This window comes from Chanodichthys erythropterus, chromosome 4 (genome assembly GCF_024489055.1).
Source record: "Chanodichthys erythropterus isolate Z2021 chromosome 4, ASM2448905v1, whole genome shotgun sequence".
Classification (NCBI taxonomy): Eukaryota; Metazoa; Chordata; class Actinopteri; order Cypriniformes; family Xenocyprididae; genus Chanodichthys; species Chanodichthys erythropterus.
Genome location: NC_090224.1, coordinates 4,597,166 through 4,624,020, shown reverse-complemented (window position 1 = coordinate 4,624,020; position 26,855 = coordinate 4,597,166). Strand labels below are relative to the sequence as shown.

Here is a 26,855-nt window from a genome sequence, read left to right as displayed (position 1 = left end):
CATTAAATGAAAGAGAAAGACCTGCACAATTACTCACTCCATGGAACCCACAGTGGAAATGATGTCACCAGTTCCCCAGAGAGGACAGCGCACCGCTGGAAAGGTTACTTCATCTCAGTAACCTTGTTTGCATATGAACGAATGTTGTTTATGTTTTTCCAGCAGTGTTTCTTTCCAGTGATGAATAGGGATCATTTTCAGCTGTCATGAAATGATGGTTGAAATTCTGGGCTTATATTTAGCTCACCAAGGGCATGTGATCAGGTTGCCCAAATGTGATTTGTTGATCGGTTTGATAACACATTACTGTGCAAATACACTTACATAGGTAGGGATCACAAAGGATTTTTAGGATGTGTTAGCACAAGGGATAACAATTTCCACAATTATACAAACACCTGTATAAAAACAATCGCCAGATAAACAGTACGAATCAACAATAATCAGTTGAGACTTGGATGTTGTCACTTACCTATAAAATTATGATTATTTTCAAACAAGCCAGCGGTGAGGTCTTGCTCAAACTATGTAACCTAGGCATAGAGAAGAACCTCATTACTGACATTACTGGTAATATAAAGCCACTTTATGTCAAATTAAGCATCAGTCACAATAGTTTCCCCACACCTTAATAATTAATAGGTCTGTATTTTGAACAACTATCAGATAAGGGCTGTTAGCCAACCACTGATTCACAATGAGAGATGTTCACAATAATGTTGCTGTCAAAAAAGTCTTTAACAAAAGATAGCACTATGTCCTGACAGAAGGAAGGTTAATAATAAAAAAACTGCCTCTTTTGCTAGGTTTCACAGCTATGCCATACATTGTGCCATTAGATATGTATTAAATCTGATAATATTAAAGTCAGCCTTCATCCTGATCGCACAGGCTCAGGTGAGTTTTAGATTTCTAATGTAATTTCAAGCAATTGTGCTTTTTATTTTCTGTGTAACAATCATGACATATCTACTCTGTCATATAAGTTGTATAGAAACTGTTTGTGATTTTTAGATAACTGCCATCACTTTAACATTTAATATATGTGTGGTGTGCAAAATATTATCTTGTCAATGTTGAAAGATTACATGTATGTGGTGACAAATAAATAGATCTGAAAATCATTTTGGAAATTCATTCCTTGATTTAAATAAATTCTAGATATATTTAATAATCTTGTCAATATGTATAATAATTTTCCTCCCATTTTCATTTCATATGAATAAATATACATGACAGTGTTGACTAATACTGAGTGACAGGAAAAGAAAAACAATTTTTTTGAGAAAATGGAAGCAGTTGAACCCAAACATAGACATGTACTTTTAAACATGCTGAACAAATTAATACATAAAATGACAGTTTTTCATTCTTCAGAGAAAAAAAAAGGATGAAATGTATTGTTTTTCGGTAGGCCTCCATGAAGTTACCTGGTGGTGTAGTAAGGATGCTAATGTAACTGATCCTTTTCTTCTTCTCATTAGGAATACACCTCCAGATAAATATTAATATCAAAGCGAATCCCCTGTTAGAACGACTGGAAATTATTCTGGCAGGCCTTGCTTGACTCCAATCTTGGAGACATTTCAGTTGGCATGGACTAGAGGGGGCACAATACAAGAGAGCGCACACTTCCTGGAGCTTAAACAACCCCCACAGAAAACAAGAAAAACAAACGAGCCCATGGAGGCGAGAGCTGTAAAGTTTTAGCCCCTTATCCGATGGCTCGGATGCCTTGTCCTGGTTAACGGGACACGTAAAGCAGTTTTCATCGAGCGGTATTTTCGGGCACATAGAGAGGCCGATGCGCGGAGCGGCAGCGGCGGTGTGGAGTGAGCGCTGCGCGGAGTGGAGATCCATCGACCGCACCAGCTGAAGCCAGCAAGCGGCCTAGCGCTAACACACACACAGCCTGCGCTTTAATGTCGATGGGATACCCTTAAGTGTACTTCACAGAGACCCTAGCGCGTATTCCCCTTCTGAATGACAACATTTACCGTCGTTTGGCATGTCTGACATACTTTAATCTGGTTAGGAGCCTCTTAGCCGTCTGGCTAACGGATTAGATTGACAGGTTAGCTCGTTAGCCGCTAAACAAGTTTTTAAAGTGACTTATCATACACCTATATTTGTGTAATGCAGGCCGTGTTGGAGGAAGGGGTGCGCCAGCTACCGTTTTTATTCTGAAACCGTTCGGTAGTGTAGTTTTAAGACTATAAAGTCAGTTGTTTGTGTATTAATGGTTAGCTGGCTAGCGAGCTAGCAATGTCTATGCCCTCCGCCGATATGCTGGAAACACCACCTATGTACCCGTTTGAGGAGATAGTATATAATGATATTGATGTGGAAGAGGTGAGTGACTTGATACGCAAGTTATAAAGTTAATAAACAGGCTGACAGGAATGTTTAAATATCCTGCAAACATTCCCTTGATAGCTGTACTATAACTGGGACACTAGTAACTGACATTGTATAATCTCACTACACCTTATCTCTATTTTTAACCTAATTTTTATGTTTGTTTTTTTTATATTTTTTGTCAAGCCACAGTGTGTTTGAAGTTCTACAAAATGTGTTGTGCTGAAATAATTCTTTGCAATTTTTATAAAACACTTGTTTTACACTGTTCTAGACGTGAACCTATGTAATGTTTGAGTTTCTGAGTTTTACATTTTAGTTTAGTTTTTAACTTTTCCAGTGCTGTGAGTTTGTAAATGTGTACTTTAATTCTGTGTGATGTTCTTATTCGTGTGTGTTTTGTAGGTGGTGGGCAGAGGGGCGTTTGGTGTTGTGTGCAAGGCCAAGTGGAAAGGCAGAGATGTGGCCATCAAGACTATAGAGAGTGAATCCGAGAGAAATGCCTTCTTTGTTGAGGTACTGTAATATTCTGTTTAATTCGTTTACATTAGTAACTGTAGTCAGAAACATAAATCGTATGTACACTGATTATACAGACATTTGGTCTAATTTATTTGATAAAGCATTTGATTAAGTTTTCTTTATTCTCTCTCCAGCTTCGCCAGTTGTCTCGTGTAAATCATCCCAACATTGTGAAGCTGTATGGATCCTGCAGTAGCCCTGTAAGTCTGTACAACATGTTGCTATTGAGTGGATTTTGATCATGATCGTGAAACTTGATCCAGAAGTGTTTATGATCCAACATTTTTTTGATTCTTGTGAAAAGAAACATGTGACAAGATTAATGATTTGACAGCAGGTATGTCTGGTGATGGAATATGCAGAAGGGGGTTCGTTGTATAATGGTAAGTAATTTTTTAAGTTACTTTTTGAAAATGTGAACAGAATTATTTAAATCAGAAGCTCAGCTGGAAGTTTAGCAAATTTCTTTTTAAAGTCAACAGAAAAAAATAACTAATCAAGAAGTTTTGGGGTTAATGAGATTTTTGCTGTTTAAAAAAAGCAAGGATGTATTAAATTGATCAAAATTGACAGTGAAGACAATAAATGCTGTTCATTTGAACATTTTATTCTTTAGAGAATACTGAAATTGTGAACTCCACAATAATATTAAGAAGCACAACTGTTTTCAACATTGATACTTAAGAAATGTTTCTTGAGCAGCAAATCAGCATATTTGAATGATTTCTGAAGGATCATGTGATACTGAAATGGGGTAGAACAAAAAAACATTGCATTGCATTACTGACATCATATTTTATTTATTTTTATTAACCCTCATGCTCTGTTCGATTTCTGTGCACACTTGTTATGGTCCGGGTCAAATTGACCCTAATTGGATTCAGTATAATTCCCCAAAAATCACACTATGAAAAAAAGCATACAAGCAGGTACAAATTATTAACTTTTAATATCAATATTTTTCGCACATTACAATTAATACATTTCTGAATTTATGATTTATAAAATTTTTTATAACTGCTATTTTTAGGACTGCTCCACCCCCTCCTGTGGGACATTTGGGATTACACATTTATATCTTATGCCGAGTTCAGACCTTTGATGTTCAAAGTAGTCGGGTCATTGTTCTTTTCACACTGCATGACTATCTTGGCCAGCATTCAGTCGCTGCTGTGTTCATACTGCATGATGGATCGGCGACAGAAGGTTTCACACTGCATGACTTTACAATAGGAAGAATCGCCGACAACTCTGTCTGGCATGCAAACTACGTTTCACAACCAAACACACGCGAGATGTGACAAGGAAACAACACGATATCACGCAAGACCGGAGTTATTATTATTATTAAATACGGTAGCCGGCAAGAAGCTTGCAATATGAATTGCCGGTGCACTGATTTGCAGCGAAAACAAGAAAAAGAAAAAATGAATTTAGAGGAGGAAATGGTTGGGGAGACTGTGGATTGTGTGTCCTGCAATGAGAGTTGGAGGTAAATACATAACTTTTCAATGTGCTGCTGTTGCGGATGGTCAAGCACAGGTTTGTGCTTTTGTTTCTGATTGAATTGTAATGTTTATCTGAAACGACGCCATGCTTGCTGATATTTTGGTCTATAACTCCTCCCCGAACTCCCCGCTGCTCTGTATCTTGCTCTCTCATTGGCTGTCGGTCATCGCCGATGTAGTTTTCAGTCAGAACACTTTTCACACTGCAGGATTTTGAATCGCCGACAAGTCCAGATATTTAGCATGCCAAATATCTCACCGGTGTCGGCGATTCTCTCAGATCGCGTCTTTGCTCATTCACACTGCGTGATTGTCGCTCTCATGAACAAGCTCCGATTTGCTTGTGATTTCGGGCATTTGTCTGCGATTTCTCAACCTGTCGGTGAGCCAAAATCGGGGCTAAAATCGTGCAGTCTGAACTCGGCTTTAGTCTAAACCTAATGTAATCTTGACAAACTATGTATAATTTAAAAAGCTATCAGACTCTAGTTTTCATATTTTGTGACTGATTTTCAAAAGAAATGAAAAAGTAATAGATAAATAGCGTTAGATTCTTCATTTGTGATGTGGTGCCAAACCATAACACACGCTCTGATTCTTTCTGTGTTTTTTTGTGGGGGGGTTTTATGTGGGTTTTTAGAGATTGGATTCAAAACAAATATTAACTTTACAGCCCAAACTACTTCTGAATAGGATGTCTGCTTCATAAATATTATGAAAATTATGGAAATATGGTTACCGGTGGAGTCTGGATGTCATCTAGTGGAAAAGTTTGGTACTGTGCACAAAAAAATCATACTGAACGTTCTTTTTTTGAGATCTCAACTTAAAATTTGGCACAGAACTTAGTTTTGATTTTCTTGACGTTTTAGAGTTAAACTTGTTTTGTAAAATACATATATAAAATTATATTTTTATATTTTAAATTTCATAAACGTAAACTCCTATAACTTTACTTTTACAACTTTTTTTTCACTTCTACAATATTCTGTGCCATTATTAATTTAAAAAGATACCAAACTTAAGTCTATGCTCTGAAGTACTCAAGATTTTTAACAATTTAAGTTCAAAAAGTGGGACAGACAGTTAACGGGTAAAACAACTTTATATTTTCACAAACTTTCACAAAATTAAAAGTTATTAAACTCAGCAAGACACTGGCCCTTCAGGACTAGAGTTGAAGAGCTCTGACATACAACACAGAAGTGTTTAGACCCATGAACATCACAAACGTAACAGTAATTTTGTGTGTATATGTCATAAAACATCAGCGTGTTGAAACTTTGCATGCATGTTCATGACCCTAAATGAGAAAAAGTCACAAAATGTCAAGAAAAAAAAAAAAAAAACTCAAGTTTTGCCTACTAGTTTTAAGTACTTTTCTGGCTGGCTGGGTTTGCAGTTATAAAGTAGAATGAAATAAAATGAAATTAGATTTGTGTCACTTAAATATTTTGGCTCCAGTTTTTGTACTTGGACAAATCAAATAATAGTTTGCTTGTTCTGTTGTAAAATTAATTTACAGAAATGTGAAAATACTCTTCAGTCTATATATATACACAAATTTGCATACGTGCTCCGAGCATCACAACAGATTATCTTGTGCAATATTTTTTGCAGTACAACTGTTCTTTGATTCCATGGAACTTTGCATTTCAAAAAGAGTTGCATTTCAAAAATGTATCCCTAATCCCAGGCCCGTAGTAATAGCAAGTCCTAAAGTTCTAGTCAGTGTCCAAGCACACGAGCTGTTTCACAAGTAAATGATATCGCAGGTACGCTTGCTTTTGTTTATGACTGTATTCTGTGTTGACAGTGCTGCACGGTGCAGAGCCTCTCCCTCACTACACTGCATCTCATGCCATGAGCTGGTGTATGCAGTGTTCTCAGGGGGTCTCGTATCTCCACGGCATGAAACCAAAGGCTCTCATTCACAGGGACCTCAAACCACCCAAGTATGCACCTCCATCATTTCTCTTTCATCACACTGTCTTGCCTCATGTCACTGGAAATCTCTGACAATTCCCTTTTCTCCTCATCCCTGTGCTTGTTAAAGTTAGTCCTTGTCGTATAAGATGTGTTTTCACTTTTATTCAAAGATAAGGGTTTTAAGCACACCTGGTTACATTAAGTCTTGCCTGACCATTTGCGATCTAATCACCTGAGATTAACACCAGGTGTAAACTCATACATGTGCTGACTTTTTTCTGACTGATGATGGTGGAAACATTACTATATCATTCAGGACTGCCATTGCTCATAAATGCCAGGTGTCGAAGGATGTATGTTCTGGATTCTTACCCTGCATCACTTCCATCATGGCAGCGTATGGTGTTGTCCAGGCCAGGGCTGGTTATTTATGAGCCCCTGTTTGTAAAAAGCCCTGGCAGCACACCATGGAAATGGTCAGCTGGCTTCTCTCCCAGACACCTAGAATGAAGTTCTCTGGAAGAACTGGGTTATTACTAACATTTGATATATTACAGCTCACTACAGTTGGCATCAAAGCCCCATGAATAGTTCACAAGTGTTTAAACTGTTTAATAGGACTAAAGCACAGCTGGTTAACTGCCATCTGTGTGTACCTGTAGTTCTGCTCAAAATATTGCAAACTCAAGCATTTACAGAATATGTGCTCGGTTAATGTTCTCATGCTGGAATTCTTGATAAGGCACACACACACTTCTATTTGCTCTTGCATTTAATCTTCACTACCGTTTAAGTATTTCATTTTTTAAAGACATTGATACTTTCATTCATCAGGAATGCATTAAATTCATCAAAAGTGACAGTAAAGACATCTAAATGTTGCAAAATATTTCTATTTCAAAAAAAAATTTCTTCAACTTTCTATTAATAATTCTGATAAAAATGTATCACTGTTTCCACAAAAATATTTTTAACATTGATAATAAGAAGTGTTTCTTGAGCACCAAAACAACATATTAGAATGATTTCTGAAGAATTGTGACACTGAAGACTGGAGTAATGGCTGCTGGAAATTCAGCTTGGCCATAACAGGCATAAATTGCTTCTTCTTTTTTTTTTTTTTAAATATTACAATAGAAAACAGTTATTTTGAATTGTAATAAACCTTGGTGACCATAAGAGATTTATTTAATAAACATCCCCAAACGTTTGAACGGTAGTGTATGTGTTCTGTTTAACCCAAAAGGCTTTGGCTCTGTCCTGAAACCTAGTAAACTTACTTGTTGACTTCCCAAATACAACCTTTTAAGTTGGCATACACTAGCAGGATGTAATAAAGGGGTTGGGAATGTACATTTTGTTTTGTTGCCATCAAGCAATCATTTTCCTGTGGCTTCCATCTAATTAGTCACATGAAATTTACAAATAAGCAGCTTATAATACAAAAGCCAACAATATTTACAGTGCAAGGAAAATGTTAGTAATCAGGTCGCACACTTTATTACAACTGGCATTTAAATGAATAGGAATGCTAAACTGATTAAAACAAACTGCTTTATAGACTAATGATAACCACAAAAAAATGTTGCAATTTTAGTCATAATTTGGTAATGCAACATTGCCATAGTTCTCCCATGTTGCCTAAAAATATATATATTTTTTTGCTCATAGTCTGCTTCTGGTTGCTGGAGGTACTGTACTGAAGATCTGTGACTTCGGGACAGCATGTGACATCCAGACACACATGACTAACAACAAGGGAAGCGCAGCCTGGATGGCCCCAGAGGTGTTTGAAGGCAAGTTTCAGGAACTTTCCAAGAACTTTTGTTCATATTTAAACAGTCACTGGTAGGGCTGGGTATTGACACAATTTTCACGATTCGCTTAGTTTACTATTCACATGCTTTCGATTCGATCCAATTACGATTTCAATTTGATATTGATTTATTTTGGATGTAGTATATTAGATACAGTACATGGCAAATTTTCTAGAGGAAAAAAATCTCTCAACTAATGCTGTAAACTACACATGGGAGTCAGTTGGTACTACTATAATAATATTGAAGGTTAAATTAACTTATTTATATACAAACACTTAAATTACACTCAATGATGTTTTTATTATAAATAAAGTTTAGAATTACACAATCACATTTCTACTCCAATTAGTTTTTTTTTAAATATAAACATGTAAATTGTGGCTGTCATAACTGATTTATTCAAACATGCATTAAATATTGAAGAACATTAATGAATATGTAATGGTGCATAGCTATATTTATCCAAATGCTGCTCACTAGAGTTAATTTTTCTGGCTGACTAATGAGTTTATGGTCACTGAATATGTTTTTCTGAGGTAAATGTGACATTACGTGACTTTGTTTACAAGCTGTTTTATTGACGTCTTTCTGAGGTTGAAACACTGATTGAGCTATTACACGAGACATGATACGGATTTCGGTAAGTTTAACTGTATATTTTAACATACCTTCAGATGTTTATTCATGTTTCGTGCTGTAACTGGTCATAAAGCGGAGGAGAGGATCAGTTCACACGCGTTCCGTGCTTCTCCTTAACTGAGGCACTAAAGCGATCTGTCACGTCACATAAAATGGCGCCAAAATGGTATTTTATTTTTTGAATCTCATAATAAGATGGACGTCATTTGAAATCTGAGACTTTGCTTCATATCAAAAATAACAAAGCACAAAGATTATTGCGATTTATTGAATGGGAGGCGCGCTACATGTTCTGTGCGTTCATCAACTGAAAACAGACTAGACTAATCGATTCTTGGGATTTAAGAATCGATATCGGTTTTTAAAAATGAGAATCGATTAAAATCAAGAAATTGATAATTTTTACCCAGCCCTAGTCACTGGCTTATCATTGGTTTGTTTTTGATTGTATCCGATGATCAAAACTGACATCCCATTCTCTTTTTTACCAGTCTTTCTCATTACTTGTCTTCTCATAGGCCACTTCAGTCTTCACTATGAAGCATACAAATATTTCCCTAAAACCAGAGTTACTGGTTGTTCCTGGTCTATATGATGGATGAAACCATTATAATTTAATGCATGCGTTTGCAATCAACCGCTAATGGGTTTCAATTTTACCAAACGCATTCAGGGGCACTGCTGTCAGGGGGGTCGGAGGAAACATCAATTAGGAGCAGGTTGTTATCTTGTTTGTTTAGGGAGGAGCAGAAATCCCATGTTGTTACTCCACTAGCACTGCCAGCAGAGTAGACGCAGCGCTTCTCATTTCCCACACTGACAACAGTATTATCAGAAGACCAGAGCAAGGCAGCGTAAAGACATAGTAGTGCGAGGCGCTGTAATTTAAGAATAATAAGAGCAGCAATTAAGGCTCTCCAGGGCAGCATGAGTGGAAATTAGCTCATCTGTTCAAAAAGGGCCGACAAGATGAAGGCTCCACAACCCTGGATGGCCAAAAATTAGCTTAGGGGAAATAGCTTTCATTCTTTATGGTGTGTAGTATCATTTGATACTGTGTTGCTATTTTGGGTAGCCCAATGCAGATCGCAACCATAACGTAGAATAATTAATTATTTACCAAAAAAGGTAAAGGTCTATATTTATTATTATCTATTAACATGTAATAATATAAGGAAATTTCGATATTTATCCACCATACAAGACTAACACTGAAAGAAAACAATATAAGATATGTATTTCCTTTTCATATTGGTGCACATTGTGCATGGTAAATACATAATGCAATTCATAAAATATTTGAAATAGTTTTTGGAAATGCAGTTTCCTTAATTTATACTACAAGAAACTTATTTTAGAATTTTAAAGGGCCACATGTATTGTTTGTGTTTTATTGCTATGCCATTGAGGGCCTAGAAGTTTATATCAAAGTTAATATCACACACTACAGTTCAAAAGTTGGGGGTTAATACGATTTTTAAAGATGTTTTTGAAAGTCTCTTATGCTCAACAAGGCTGAATTTATTTGATCAAATGGTAATACATGTTTGTATTGAAAAATATTAGTACAAATTAATGCAATATTTTTTTTTTTTTTTAAATGTAATTAATTCCTGTAATGGCAAAGCAGAATATTCAGCATCATTACGCCAGTCTTCAGTGTCACATGATCCTTCAGAAATCATGCTGCATCAAAATGGTTGTGCTGAAAATGTTTTTTTTTTTTTTTTTTTGTTTTAGGATACTTTGATGAACAAAATATTGAAAAGGACACCAATTGAAAACTTTTGTAACATTATAAATGTCTTTCTTGTCACTTTTAAACAATTTAATGTGTCCTTGCTGAATAAAAGTATCAATTTGAACAAACTTTAAACAGTAGTATAGTTCATATCAACAACGTGCTTTAATAAGTTACCGCGTCCATGTCAGTGGCATTCCTTACTTAAGCATTATAAAAATGTTAATACAATAATAAATCTTTCACAGAAACATTGAAATGTCAGAATTTTGTGGTTTAGTGGTGACAATAGCTGTGGAGCATATAAATGTCTTTTTCAGAATAAAGGCTCAACCAGAATGTGGAAGTTAATCAGGAAATGATGTGCATGTAGGTGATTACTATCTGTATGTGTGTATGTTACAGGCAGTAACTACAGTGAGAAGTGTGACGTGTTCAGTTGGGGTATTATTCTCTGGGAGGTGATCACACGCCGGAAGCCCTTCGATGAAATTGGTGGCCCTGCTTTCCGCATCATGTGGGCTGTGCATCGCGGTGAGTTTTATGTGCGCTTGCTTGTGCCCCATTTGAGACTTTTTGTCATGATAAGAATCTGCTGAGATCGTCTACAGGTTCAAGATTAAAAGCTTCAGTAATCTCTCTTTCTGTAGGCACGCGACCACCTCTCATTAAGAACCTACCGAAGCCCATAGAGAGTCTGATGACTCGTTGCTGGTCCAAAGACCCATCGCAGCGGCCTTCCATGGAGGAGATAGTGAAGATTATGAGCCACCTCATGAGGGTAACGCCACACCGCCAGCATGCGTGGCAAATCATTCCAGTGTTCCTGGTTGTCTTGTTTTGCATCTAAATCTTCCTCTTTGGTCTGATTCCTCTCTCCCCCCTCTAGTATTTCCCTGGATCAGAAGAGCCTCTTCAGTACCCTTATCAGTATTCAGATGAAGGCCAGAGTAACTCTGCCGCCAGCACAGGTACAGAATAACAAAATAGGCATGAATAATAAATACTTGTTCATGGCTATTTAATTTTTTTTTTTTAATCAAATAATTTTCTGATGGTGTGGGTGGGAAACAAATGGCTTAGATGCTAAACAAATGGTTTAAACTAAATTCTTCCAAACAGTTACACTACCATTCAAAAGTTCAGGGTCAGGTAAAGATTGTATGTTTTGTTTTTTTGGATGAAATTATTACTTTTATTCAGCAAGGATGCATTAAAGTGATCAAAAGTGACAGTAAAGGCTTTCATGTTGTAACAGAAGATTTATTTTTCAAATAAATGCCATTCTTTTGAACTTTCTATTCACCAAAGAATCCTTAAAGTATCACAGTTTTCACAAAAGTATTAGGCGGGACAACTTTTTTTGACTCTGATAATAATAAGAAATGTTACTTGAGCACCAAATCAGCATCTCACAATTATTTATGAAGGATCATGTGACAATGAAGACTTTCATTACAAGAATTAGATTTTAAAAATTTTTCAATTGCTATAATATTTCACTATATTACAGTCTTTACTGTATTTTTTTTATCAAATGCAGCCTTGGTGAGCATAAGAGACTTCTTAGAAAAAATAAAAAATTTACAGAGCCCATACTTTTGAACGGCAGTGAATGTGGAAATGTTGTTACATTTTTAAAATGTTCTGAATTCACATTTAAATATCATATCCGTTTAATCCAGGCTCATATATAGACTACACATGTACCAGCAACAAGAACGACATCAACATGGAGCACACCAACTCCCCAGGCAGCAACGACACCATCAAGTTCCCGTACAAACCAAAGGTAACGCATCAACAGACATAACCACACAAAGACGGTGTCCTTTAAGAAAGCTCAGAAGTAGAATCCGTGTTTGTGTGCGTTTCAGGGCGACCCTTTAAGGCCTGGTCACCCGCTCTCCAGAGGAAGCAGCGTAGAGAGTCTTTCTGGCAGGCCACATTGTCTGGCCGACAGCAAACGAATGAGCGCGGATCTCTCTGAACTGGAGCACAGATTGCCCTTTGCTCCCACAGGTATTCCTCAATGCTTGTCATAAGGTTTCATACCTACCCAGAAATTCATTGCGAAACTGACATTTTACAGTTCATACATCAGTTGATCTTATTTAACATTATTTTATTAATATGGAGTTTCTTTTCTCTTTTGCAGTAGACACAAATATTGATATATTTGTAAACTTCACACTTTTATATTCCTGTTATCAATTTTGTCCTCAGGTTGATATGTTAACAAAAATACACACCACTAACAATGTCCCTTTTATAGACATTGACCTCACTTTTCTGTACTTGCACTGGCTGAACAGTGCGTACACTAGTACCCAGTGTACCACTGACCTCAGTCAGTGCGCCCAAACACACATCAGGCACAAAGAGCTGCATGGCATCTCCATTCCTTCTTTGATCTGTCCTTCAGCAGTCACTAGTTCATCAGGCTTCCTGCCACTGCACGGATGTATGTGTTTGTATGTATGTGTTGCATGTATGTCTTAATGCAGCTGAAGAATGGAGTGACGTCTCACCCAGTCAGCTTTGATGTTTGCACCACACACTTTCTCTCTCCCTCTGTCTCAGTACACACATTGCATGCTTGTGTTCGTCGCTACATGCGCGTATCTGTATGTGTGTTTTTGCAGCACGTCCACAATATAAGCGAGGTCACCGTAAAACGGCATCACATGGCACCATTCTGGACATTCCCAAGATCATCGTCACAGGTACCGGGAGTCCAGGTGCTCCCAGCAAACAGCTCCTAATCAGAGAAGGGCGTCACTGTGACGCACGAGCACGCACTGGTTGTTACTCCTGCATGTCATATACCCCCCGTCACCCTGACTTTTTTATTTTGAGGAGAGTAGAAGTACAACGTATGATCCACATCTGAACATTTTCTATGCACGTGCATTTGCGCTGTGGGCATGCAAGACACACTGATGCACTATTACTACTATGGAAGTAACTCTTGATCAGGGGTTGTAGTTATGAACCATATTTTAGCCATATACTCCAGGTGAACCACAAAGATCCACTTGACAAATCACACAAGTTTGCTATCCAGTGGATTAATAAAAAATGTATATAAAGTCATTTACTTAATATATATGGTAATTTATTTTGGCCTACTTTTTGCACTTAGAATAATACTTGAGTATTAATGAGGTTTACAGGGAGAAGTGTTTTAAATACATGATTCTTAACATGCCACACACAAAACACGATGGTGACACTCAAAATCACAATTTAGGGGTGCACTTTAAAGGTACATAGTGTAGCTTTTGACTATTGTTTTGGTTGCACTTCGGCTCTGCGGCTGAATATGGTTATCCTGCCGTTCGTGAATCATTTACGACTAGGCTTAAAGGGTTAGTTCACCCATAAATGAAATTACTCACCCTCGTGTCGTTACACACCCGTAAGACCTACGTTCATCTTTAGAACACAATTTAAGATATTTTTGATGATATTTGAGATCTTTCTTACCTCCCCATAGACAGTAATGTCATAAACAATTTCAAGGCCTATAAAGGTAATAAAGACATCATTAAAATAGCCCATGTGACTTCATTGGCTCAATCTTAATGTTATGAAGCAACGAGAATAATTTTTGTGTGCAAAAAAAAAAAATAAATAAATAAATAATGACTTTGTTCATATACGCTGTTCACGTAGTAAACACAGTGCAGCGCTTCTGGGTTCTACACACTTATGCTTCGTGGTGCTCACATGAACTGCGTTGGCAAATACTGAGCCGGCATTCTGACATAGAACCTGGAAGCGCTGCACTGTTTACTAGTATTCTTGTTGTTTCATGAAATTAAGGTTGAACCACTGTAGTCACATGGACTATTTTAACAATGTCTTTACTACCTTTCTGGGCCTTGAAATTGGTTATGATGTTGCTGTCTATAGGGAGAACAGAAAGCTCTTGGATTTTATCAAAATTATCTTAATTTTTAGTCTTATGGGTTTGGAAAGATATAAGGGTGAGTAATTAATGACAGAAATTCCATTTTTGGGTGAATTAACCTTTAAGAGATGTAACCAGTGCAGAGCAACTTTTCTCTATTTATGGATATGACGAGACACACACGGGCAGGTGATGAATGTACACAGTTTCCTGTGATAACCATCCTGCTAGGTCTAAAATATAAACACTTATAATAGGCTTACCATAGTAAAGGGTAATACAAAAACACATTTTGAAAGAAGAATTGGTGTATTGACTCACTTAAATGTTGTTAATTTTGAACAAAAGAAAGTTATATAATGTGCCTTTAGTTATCAGCACACAACACTCAATAAAAGCAGGGGTTCCCATGGTCCTGGATAAGCTGGAAATATCTGGAACATTCAGAAATGTCAGGAAAAGTCATGGAAATTGAAATCTTTAAAAAGGGCAAGGAAATTTCTATAGTCAATATCAATTTTTCTAGTTATTCTAAGTTCAAAATAATTTTTCCTGAAATTACTCTTTGTGATAGCAGTAAATTTAGTTTAAAAAAAAAAAAAAAGTCCATATGCAGCCTTTACAAATGACAAAAAAAAATGTTTAAGAAATTAATAATTAGTCAAAGTGTGGGACAAATAATACAGAATGATATGCTGTGGTGAATGCTGGGAAATAGTCCAGTAATGAACAAATTAAAAATGACTTTTATAAAAAAGGTTGGCAACCCCTGCTCAAGATAATTATTAGATCAGTGTTTGATTCACTGTGTCCCTATTTTGAATCCAGATCTTATTTCCAGCTAATATTTTCAGGTAGTTTTTCCAATAGATTTTTTTTTTTTTTTTTTTGTCAGATTTGACGGTGGTTAGTGATCCTGGAGTAACACCCATTCCACTCTCTTCCTTTCTCTCTCCTGCTCATCTCTCTTTGCTTTTTTGACTGTAGTGTCCTGCAGGCAATGATTTTCACACCCCATCCTCATGTCTGCCTCTGACCACTAGAGGCACCTTTTATAAATGCTGTTTAAAAAATAATCAAGAAAATCTCATATGCAGTGATTTAAAGCATGCATGGTGAATCAAGGTGTAGATGGGGATGTGGATTGAAACGCCTGCCTCAGTCTTCCTGTTTGTCTTTGTAGCAGGTGAAAGAGGATCAGCCCCCAGGATGTTTGTGTCTCTTTCCCTCTCTCTCAGTGGTCGTACACTAGTTCGTCCTTGTCTTGCCTGCAGAAAGGATGTTGCCAAATGCTCTGCTTTTTGATCTTCCCTCCTCCATACACACAAGTTCATTAACTTGTTCATTAATTCAGTGGATGTGATAAATCTCCTTTACGTTGAGGGTCATCGCTATTATTATCATCATCCCTAATAATGCTGAAGGAAATGGGGACATTGAAGGATTGCATAGTGAGAAAAAAAAAGTTCAAAGCAGGAGTTGCATGATAAAGAGGTTATTAATTTGGTGTAACAATGAGAAAATCTGATTGGCATTTGAATTGTATCCCTCCTGCATGCACGTTGTTAACCTGTCAATCATTTTTGTTATTCTCATAATCATTTTGACATGCAATTGACCTCATCAATGTCTATCATTATTAATAATAAGAGTTAGGGCCATATTCATCAGAGGATTATTGGGGGGGGGGGGGGGGGGGTTCTATCGTTTTTGTTGTAACATTTTGTTTTTAATTTTTTAATTGTGAGCTTGAATGGGCTGATTTGATGGTATAAGAGAGATTACATAGACATTAAAGGAATATTACTGGTTAAATGCAAATTAGGATCTATCAACAGTATCTGTGGCATGCAGCAGATGACTACAGACAATTTTGACTCGTTCTTCAGGTTTTATAATGCATTTACAGTGATAAACATACAATAGAAGCCTTGCAGAAGCTGGCAGCCTTTTAAATTTTTTTAAATGAATGTATTTGTCCCTTCCTTCCTTCCTTCCTTCCTTCCTTCCTTCCTTCCTTCCTTCCTTCCCTCACTCCCTTCCTCACTCCCTTCCTCACTCAAAGGAATATCAAGTAAAAGTAATCAGGTTTACTTTTTTTGCATAGACTAGGGTAGTAAGCAATTCTGTCACACCTGTTTTATGTTAACTTGACATATTAAGACTGTAGTTGAACTGGGAGCAGTTTTTATTTTACATTTGATTACCTTTATCATTTCATTACAAACTTCAGGACAAATGTATTTTTTCTATTGCCTGCCACAGATAAAGTTCATAGAGCTCAAGTTGTATTAACCCGGAATGTATTTTTCTGCACATATAGTACATCATATTTATTGTCACAGTCTATCGGTAATGGTTGCTTTTCCTTTTTACTGATACTATTCTAGGTGTTTTACCTGAATTATAGTTTGTCTATGAAGTGATTTGTGTGAGTGTGTTTATAGGCTTTCTTTAGTACACTTGTGTTAACTTTTAAATGAGTACAGCTCCTATCAGTATTGCTGCTTCATTTTCCATGAATACACACTAATCAACTTCCAAAACCAAAAAATAACAAAGAAACAAACAATAAACATTATCAAACCATGATAGGAGCTGTCCAATCAAAGCAAGATGAGCTGCCTATGTAATTCTGTAGGTGTGGTCTACTGTTTTTGGTGTAGTGTGTGTGTGTGTGTGTTTTCCTGGGACTTCAAAAGGGGTTTGGTCATGTGAAGGCCATGTTAGAGGAGATGCTGTCATAGTAGTGATTTGGGGCTTTAATCAGTGCAGCTGTCTGAGTGTCACATCCCTCGTTCCAGCCCTTGGACGAGAGCTCATACACTACCAATAAGACTTATCAGATCCTTCTTTTCTCTCCTTTCTCTGTCTCTCATCTCTTTTTGTAGCAACCTGTGAGCCTCATAGACGCAGATCAGTGCAGGATCTCCCTGCCATTGGTACAGAGTCCAGTCAGGTAGGATGCTTCAATTTCACACTTTCATTGGTGCAATATGTAAGGAACTGGGAAGTGTAAAGGTGCCACAAACATGGCATTTTATACAGCTAAGTAACAAAAAGGTGTGCCGTATCTCATGTGAAATAAGAGCTCTCACATCTTATGCACTGGGAGGACACAATAGGGGGTTTGCGTAAGATCTGTTTTGTAAAAGGAGACTGTGTTGTGGGTCTAGATTCAACCAAAAGTTAAGTTGGCACCAGGCAGATCATCACTTATGGTTGAGAATATTTTAATATTTAATATTAATATTAGCTTAATATCCAGCTTAATATTTTTGTGGAAACCATGGTGCGTTGTTTTCAGGATTATTTTATGAATAGAAAGTAAAAAAAAAAACATTATTTATTTGATATAGATTTTTTTTTATAACATAAAAGTCTTTGCTGTCACTTTTGATCAATTTAATGCGTCCTTGCTGAATAAACCCCAAACTTTTGAACAGTAGTGTAGCTGCAAAGATTGTTGCCAAAATAGTGTGGATGTATATTGCTTTTATTGTTTGCTTTGAATTCAAACTTATTTCAACTTGCGCCCAGTCCCTGGGTGTGCGAGAGCAATTAAAATTCCTGGGAAGATTTTCAATAAATGACCTCAGGGTTTAAAATAAATAAGGATGTTGGACTCAGGATCACGTGATTATAAACGGCTATGTTGCTTCATTATAGTGACCATCACATGAACACTGATGGGGACCCTTTATTAGAGGATCTTTAGCATCTCCTTCCTGCAGTGCTCTTGATGGGTGCAAAAACAGCATTTTGGAATCCACAGTATTCCAAATTTGAGCTTTTTTTAATTATTATTAAGTTTCTAATTGACACAATGTTTGACCAATCACAGGATAGCAGAAACAACAGCAGACCATCCAGCCCCAGTGTGAGGATGATTACACCAGACAGGACAGGTAGAGTCTACAGTTTTCTTTCTAACTATCACACACTCATGCTTGCACACAGAGTTCCTGTAAGAATCTTAAGGCCGGGACACACCAAGCCGACATTTTTGAGCATTGGTCGGCTTAGTTTTTTTGGTGTTCCGCACCATTGGCTTTAGTCAGATACCGTCTGGTTTTTTTTTTTGCCTGATTCAGCATGTTGAATTGCTGTCGGGCTGTGAGAAAGAGAACCCTGATTTGCAGTTTAGCTTAGTGAACGAGTCATTGCACGAGAATAAAAGCGAAAGTGATGAAAGCGAGCAAGGAAGTCAAGATGGTACAGACAGAAGGCTGTTATAATTTTACACCATCTTACGTGAGCATTCGAATGCAAAAATATTTTCATAATAACATGAGCCGACTGGTATGAAGAAAGTGAACAACGTGATTGATATTCAAAATGGTAAGCAAGTGCTGCGTTGTTTACGGTTTGTATATCTACAGTCCTAGTATCGGTTTCACTTTGTGAATGACGAAAATAGACAATTGATACCTGCTGCAGTAGATATTTATTTACCAGCAGTCGCCTTTAGTCCTCTTGGTGTGTTCAAGCACAGCTTTTTATCCGAGACACAACTGACGAGAGGCGACAACACGGTCAGCTTTCACAGTCGCCTCTAGTTCTTTGTCGGTTTGGTGTGTCCCGGGCTTTACAGGGACATGCTTAAAATTTAAAAATGGATTGTATAAATATATAATAACCCAATAAGCTGGGATTCTAGATGATTCATTATTATGACCCTTGTGCACGTTTGAAATTTTGGAACAAACTAAAAAAAACACACACAAAAAAACCACTTGCTGTTCTGTGTAGAGGGGGGCTTTGCTCTTCATATCCAAATAATATAAATAACCATAGAATACGGATGGAATAGTTGAGATCTGCTGTACTCATTTAATGGTTTTTGGATGTTTACTAAAACTGTTTTCCCCGTTCTTTTAGACACCAATGGCTCAGATAACTCCATCCCCATGGCCTATCTGACCCTGGACCATCAGTTACAGGTACACATTTCAGATATGACTGATATATGTAGATTTTAGAAAATTTTTGTCCACCAAAAATAAGCTGAAAATGTCAAAAGGTTTAAGTACTATCACGTATGACTGCACATGCATGGAAACTGTTTAGTCTATATCTGTGGAGTGGATGGTTTTGTTTCCAGGGTGCTGTGGTATCACTCCTCTCAGAAAAGGTTCCCATGATGTAAAAACAGCCCTCTAATCGAATCAAGTCTGGGTTAAAGATTAACCAGCCTTTTTTTATGCTATTTATATGGTGTAATTCAGTTATAAATACATGGCAGCAAATTGAGAGTGAGGCATTTTGATATTTTTGGCAATCAGATCACGGCTGGTATAAATATCACTTTTGCATTTCAGATTAATTAGCCAATAGGTGACATTTAATGAATTAATCTGTGTTTGTTTGCAGCCTCTAGCCCCGTGTCCAAACTCCAAAGAATCAATGGCAGTGTTTGAGCAGCACTGTAAGATGGCACAGGAGTACCTGAAGGTGCAGACAGAGATCGCTCTTCTCATACAGAGGAAGTAAGTCTGAGGAATCTGAATCAAATCATCAGTATGTTCAATAGGAACTAGGGTTGCCCAGGGTTTTTACCATTAACCAAGTCTATTGAACACATATTTTATTTCAGCTTTTATTCAATTCATAAGAAATAAGTAATAGATGAAAAACATAAACTAACGACATTTAGAAATGTTGCCTTGGCAACTAACTGAAATAAGTTGAATCAAAAAAATCATTAACTAGAAAGAAAGAGTAAATCTGAACTGAATTTAAAAAAGAAATTGTAATATGGGGGGAAAAACAAATAAAAATGATGAAAGCAAATGACTAAATTGCTGAAATTAAATAAAAATGAAAATTGAAAACATAAAAATAAAAGCTAATTCAAAATAGGGATACACCGATACCACTTTTTTGGAGTACGAGTACGAGTACTTGCATTTCAGTACTCACCGATACCGAGTACTTAATAAAAAAAACATGATTTCAATTTACAGGTAACAGCTTTAGTCATATAAGTTTAACAAAAAAACAAGGGACTAGTTTGGAATTAAGAACATTTATTTAAAATGAAAAGCATGTTGTATGCAAAATATTACAGAATAAATAATTATAAAAAAATAATTAAAAAGTGACAGTGCAACTCAAGTATTTTTTTTCAGTTTGTTGTAAACTCTGCCGCTTTGGACAACGCAAGGGGCATTAATAAACATCTTTGCTATTTAGTGCACAATATTTGAATAAATATGTTTATGTCGTTGCGGCGTGAAACTCTCGTCTATCCACTGGGAGGTTAGGCTAATTAGCGACACGGGGCTAACACTGCTTGTCCAAATATCCGTGGTGAAACTAAACGCAGAGGAGGCTTGCAGTAGGCTGTGGATATGTTTTTTCACGGAGTCGTGTAGTTTAGGCAGCTCTGTGTCAGTCATGTAGCGGCGGCTTGGGACATCATATCTGGGCTCCAAAACATGGAGGAGACGCAGGAATCCCACATTTTCTACCTCTGAGAGTGGCTGGTCACTCAATGCAATGTACTCGATAATTGCCTGTGTTATTTTCACAGCACGTGGATTGTCTCTGGACATTTTCTCTCGTCTTGCAAGAGTTTGCTGCAGCGTGGGTTGTGTTGGTTTAGAAGCGTGGGTAAACTCTTTGTACTCATTGTCATGTTGGGATTTTAGGTGCTTGATTAAATTACTTGTGTTAAATGCGCTACCTTTTGAGCCTCCTCTGGACAATTTCGCTGAGCACAATTTGAGGTCCGCCTTTGTTTTGTCGTCTTCATTCACTTTGAAATAGTTCCACACGGCTGACATGTTGTCTCGCCTCGCCTTCTCCCCGCTCTGAGCTGCAGCCGGGGCGGACACTCGGCGCCTTTGATTAACCCCTTACACGCCGCTCAAACATAGACATTTCTCAGACCGTGGTATCGGTCCCCGGTATCGGGGGACTTTTAACGAGTATGAGTACTTTAGAAAATGTGGTATCGAGGCCGATACCAGATACCGGTATCGGTATCGGTGCATCCCTAATTCAAAATATTAAAGGGGACCTATAATGCCCCTTTTCACAAGATGTAATATAAGTCTCTTGAGCTGAAACTTCACAGACACATTCTGGAGGACACCAAATACCCCACAGATCATATTTGCCCCTATTTGTGTGTGAGCAAAAACATGCCATTTTTGTGTGTGTCCCTTTCAATGCAAATGAGCTGCTGCTCCTGGCCCACTTTCCAGAAGAGGGCGGAGCTTTAACAGCTCGCGCTTCATTTGCTCAACAACAACAAAGCTGGAGAATCTCACGTAGCCAAAATGACGATTGTCAGTAAGGGTGTCACGATTTCGATTTTAAATCGAAATCGACCGAAATTAAGTCACAATCTCGAACTTCGAATTAAAAAATGGAATCGTCGATGCTGCCTCGCCCCCATGTCGCGTCCGGTTGCTTGCCAAGTGGAAAAAAACACTGCCAGTCAACCTCCTCTAACAGCCACTCAAAAGATAGCATGGCAACTGCAGATGCAGGAGACCCATCATTGACAGAACTCGAACCCCCTCCTCTTTCACTGAAGTCGCTGGTGTGGAAGTATTTTGGATTTCCAGTGAGTTATGTTGACAACGTTCGCGTTGTCGACAAAGAAAACAACAGTTTGCAAGCTATGCTTATGTGCGTGTACCATACGCGGCAGATGATGTCAAACACAAAGCTCACCTCATTCATGTGCAGCAATGGATAACACAAGGCTTTTATTTATTTTTATTTATTTGTTTATATGAAAATGTTGTACACTTCCCCATGTTAACAAACTTTCAAGACTATCAAGTTTATAAATGACCAACTTATAAAAACAAATTTATAGCTGTCTTTGTAAAGAAATTCTCACTATGCAGCTTCGAGCCGCTGCTGTGACGCTGTACAAACGCTTCTATTGTGAATACTCGCGCGTCTCTGCTGCTGCAGTGACGGTGTAGTTACGCTCATGCGCTGCGCACGCGACGCTCACGCTTGCAGTGTGAAACAGGCGTTAGGAGTATTCATAGCCGCAGACATGCGACCTTATTCGGTGGTGGAAGACTCCAATCCCAAGTAGAACGCATCTCACAGCTACGGTGATTATATTGCATAAAAGTCTAGTCTGAAAAATGGCATAGCAACCTGTGCTTTAAAAAAAATAAATGTAAAAATCGAGAATCGAATCAAACCGTGACCTTAGAATCGAAAATGTAATCGAATCGAGGATTTGGAGAATCGTGACACCCCTAATTGTCAGTAACGGTGTTCAGCCTTACCTTGTTCAAACCGGAGTCGGAGACTGATGCAAAGACTCAAGAAGAAGTTACAGCTTATAGCATCTGAACCGTTTCTGAATGGTCAGTGGATAAATTTATGTAGTTGCTGTGGAGTTGATTCAACTCATTGACTAGCATGTGCCGTCATGTTAATCTTTTGTGCAAATCCAGTATTGAATTGACCCTCGTTTGTGAAGCCGTCCACAAACGACGGCATGACAACATGACAACAACACTACAACAACTCTTCCTCTTCTCTAAAGAGGAAGAGTTGTTCAACATGGCCTCGCCCTCTTTGTTGTGTGTTCTCGGGGGCAGGGTGTTTGTTGTAGTCCTTTAAAAAGCGATTTTTGTGAAAGAAAATATCTCCTTTTGCATTGAACTTTGAGCATCGTAACTTTACAGATGTTGTTTATGCTCAAACAGCAATATTACATACTAACTAAAGTAAAAAAAAAAAAAAAAAAAAAAAGTGAAATCATAATAAACTATAATAGTATATAAATAATTCTAAAATAACACTGACATTTCACAATCCTTGATACTAATTCTAACATCACAGCAATATTTAATATATAAAGTTACTCCTTTTATTATAAAAAGTTAAATATGTAATATATTAAACATTCATAAATATTCATATTCTTAACATAATTTATCTAATTTTTTAAATAATATTTATTTAAATATGGAAAAGCTATGGTGAAATATTTTTTTTTTTTTTTACTTATGTTCTGTTTGTAAGTTGTAGTATGCGTGCTATTCGATTTGTTCTTTCTGAAAATTAATTACAATTTAAAATTTAAAAAAATAATAATAATTAAATAATTAAAGTAATTAAAGGGATGGTTAACCCAAAAATGAAAATTCTGACATTTACTCATAATCATGTTGTACCAAACATCTATGACTTGCTACTGCAGAGCACAAAAGAAGATATTTTGAAGAATGATAGTAACCAAATAGTTTCGGTTCCCATTGGTTTCTATTATATTTTTGACCATTGACCATATAATGGGTGTCAAGGGGAACCGAATCTCTGAGGTTGGATTGTCCCTTTAATTAAACACATAATAAAAGAAAACAGGGTTGATACAAATAACCCAACAACAATGGAACAAAGATGCTCATCTTTGGGCTTGAAGCATTACAGGTATCTAACAGGAGTATCAACTGTTGAAGTAGACATTTAAAAATATATATACAAAGCTATCATGTACAATAGAGCTGCTGTATTATATTACAAAGTACAAAAAACAAAAACAGTCTAAAGTAACAGCCATTGAAAAGCATAACAATGTAATATGTCCATAACTGTTATTCAAACTCTATTAGTTACATATTGCTAAACGAACCTAACTAAGGGTGAAATCGTGCCACATTCCAAAACGAATGCTCAAAGTGAGCCAAACATGAAAACGCCCTAAACCAACAATACCAGATAAACTAGATTCCAAAGTATCGGTACTTTTGACATCCCTACTATGATTGATGTTTTGTTTTCTCTCCTTCTCTAATGTCTGTTTACATCTCTACAGGAAAGAGCTGATAGCAGAACTGGACCAGGACGAGAAGGATCAGCAGAATGCATGTCGCCTCGCTCAGGAGCACAAGAAGCTCCTGGAGGAGAACAAGAGTCTGTCCACCTACTACCAGCAGTGCAAGAAGCAACTGGAGCTGATCCGAGCGCAGCAGCAAAAGAGACAGGGCACGTCATGAACCCCTTTGATTATGAAACAGAGCCAGAATGACTCTTATAATCACAGTCCCCGTTATCTCGTCCACCCCAATCCAAACATTGGGGTTAGCTATATAGTTTGGCCCAGAAACCCCCTTATTCTACCTAAAAGCACCCCACTCTGGCCGCCCTTGCTCATATATGCCCATGAAACTTGAAGATGGTAACTGTATGAGCTATACTCCACAGTGACCATGGGCCATTTCGGCCCATGCAAACAGTTCTGAGACCCTGCGCTCAACTGCACAAGCATGCTGCGTTGCATGTACCCATGAGTCTGCGGCAGGATATGCAAAAGCAGGGATACGATTAAAGCCCGGTGGGTGTAAAACACAACTGTTGGCCGTGATTCACGCAGACAGTTCTTCAGAAATCATACAAGTCTAGACAAGCCAGCAAACCAAGTCTGTCTGCAAAAACGATTTGTTTTCAAACAGGAAAACTGGCATCTTATTCCAGGGATGTTCAAAGAGAGGATGTAAAAGGAACAAATGAGGTCTTTTGGAATGTCACTTGTTTTTTCCCTTCCTCTAACAATCCCAGAATTCTCTGTGGGGTTCGCCTAATTCCCCTCAATTAGGTGTCGGTCCTTAAGAATGTGAACGCAAAGTGGCTTTAGGTTACATAGACAAGCTAATTTTATCATTTTAAAGTCTAGATCTTTATTTTGTTGCATTCACTTTGTGTGTACTTTTCATTTTAGCCCCTTTTTATGCAAAAAAGTGCTACAGATGTTCCCTCTTTTTTTGATTTTTCTGCCCTAAAAAGTGTTATGTATTGATTGAAATCGGGGGGATGTATTTTACATATGCCTTGCATGTCGACCTTGTGTTTCTAGATGAACAAGGGTCGATCTGTGTGTATGTGCGGCCTCACAAGAAAACGCTGTTTGTAATCCGCTTCCTTTAACACAGCGCTCAAAAATCATCGCTCTTAAAGAGACCGAAACAAATGGACTTGAGTGTATGTGATTGTGAGTACAAACATTTTAATCATGAATACAGTATTCTTGTGTTTCTTTGCTCTGTTGTGTATCTTTATCTAACAACGTATGGTAATTTATCCAGGGTTTTCAGAGATCCGCTTCATAGTTTTTGTTGTAAGTGTGGGAAAGACTCTCTTTCTCTGAGCTTGATTTAGGTATTTTTAGTTCACATGATGCCTTAGAGTTGAATTGTTTGCGTTTTACTTGACTTGTTTTGTTGCTTTACGGCAATGAGACCGCTCACACGCCACGATTAGAAACATGAATGAGAGTTTTTAAAGGCTTGCGAATGCAACATGAAATCAAGAGCGGCCAGAGTTTTGTCTGGTCTGAATGATCTTGTCAGTATGCTGCAGAAATCATGAAATCACGGTAAGGGCAGTCAACCCACTCACCCATTCTTTTTTAGTTAAGTTCCTTGTTCTTACCACTAGTTTTCATCTAATTTAAGGTTTTGAAAGAGAAAATCAGATGTATTGTTACATATTATGAATTCCTTTTAGAGATCACACTTTACTTTGTTGCCCCCCACACACACACTCGACCCATGTTTTTGCACAATCCTGACTGGTTATCACTGATTACAAAGAATGCGCTCTATGCCGAGGAAATCTTGTGCAGGGTTAAAGACACATTTGGATGTTCAGGATCTTTAAATGAGTTCTCTGCAAAACTATTTGTTTAACAGTGAAGTGGTGTATTATTATTTTTTTTCTCCGAGTTCAATGTTCATGTTGAGTTTCTGTACTATGTGCTGTAAATAAGATGTCTGATTTCTTAAGCTGTTGGGAACGGGAATACACAGGTGAAGGTCACATCTTGAAATAAATCGAACAGGTAAACATCATGCTTCAAACTGTCTGTGCCGTCTCTGGTCTTCAGTTCAGCTTTTTATAAAACAAAAACCAGGATATAACATTCTCAAACATATTTATATGTAGTATATTATTTATATATATATATATATATATATATATATATATATTAATCACACTCGTAGCCATGCAATATGGCTGTATATCAGCACGGCTGTGATTCGGCTGTGCGGCCTTAGGTATTTCCGTAGGTAATCGCAGCGTGCTGATATACTGCCATATCGCACGGCTACGAGTGTGATATTGCATTTATACAAGAGTTCGATGGCACGGGTGTGTAAATTAAATAAGAAACAACAACGGATTTTTTTTAAAAAACCCTCTTGTGAGGAACTTCTTCCTTCGCCGTGGATTAAAATCTCAAATTGACAGTTTAACAGTTTAGCCTAAGTCACCATTACTAATTCTAAAAAGTCACTTCAGAATTGGTAAGGAAGGAATGCTCAGTAGCTTCATTAAAGGGTTGGTTCACCCAAAAATGGAAAATAATGTCAATAATTACTCACCCTCATGATGTTCCACACCCGTAAGACCTTCGTTCATTTTCTGAACACAAATTA

At 37.4% G+C, this 26,855-nt stretch overlaps 1 protein-coding gene across 5 annotated transcripts; it reads left to right on the top strand.

The window, feature by feature from the left end:
- The first annotated feature begins 1,610 nt into the window (after positions 1 to 1,610).
- Positions 1,611 to 26,287, top strand: map3k7 (mitogen-activated protein kinase kinase kinase 7). Of its 5 annotated transcripts, none has more exons than XM_067383757.1 (17): positions 1,611 to 2,352; positions 2,764 to 2,874; positions 3,015 to 3,080; positions 3,218 to 3,263; positions 6,205 to 6,343; positions 7,989 to 8,117; positions 10,927 to 11,051; positions 11,168 to 11,298; positions 11,407 to 11,488; positions 12,203 to 12,309; positions 12,395 to 12,539; positions 13,163 to 13,243; positions 17,325 to 17,392; positions 18,278 to 18,341; positions 19,315 to 19,376; positions 19,807 to 19,922; positions 24,236 to 26,287. In XM_067383757.1, the coding sequence occupies exons 1-17, from the start codon at positions 2,266 to 2,268 to the stop codon at positions 24,414 to 24,416; spliced, it is 1,740 nt and encodes a 579-aa protein (XP_067239858.1). In that variant the 5' UTR covers positions 1,611 to 2,265; the 3' UTR covers positions 24,417 to 26,287. The 5 variants fall into 5 exon arrangements, with proteins under 5 accessions (XP_067239858.1, XP_067239859.1, XP_067239855.1 ...); XM_067383758.1 differs by lacking the exon at positions 13,163 to 13,243 and adding an exon at positions 16,499 to 16,513 and having other exon boundaries at positions 1,612 to 2,352; positions 3,215 to 3,263; XM_067383754.1 differs by having other exon boundaries at positions 1,612 to 2,352; positions 3,215 to 3,263.
- The last annotated feature ends 568 nt before the right edge of the window (positions 26,288 to 26,855 follow it).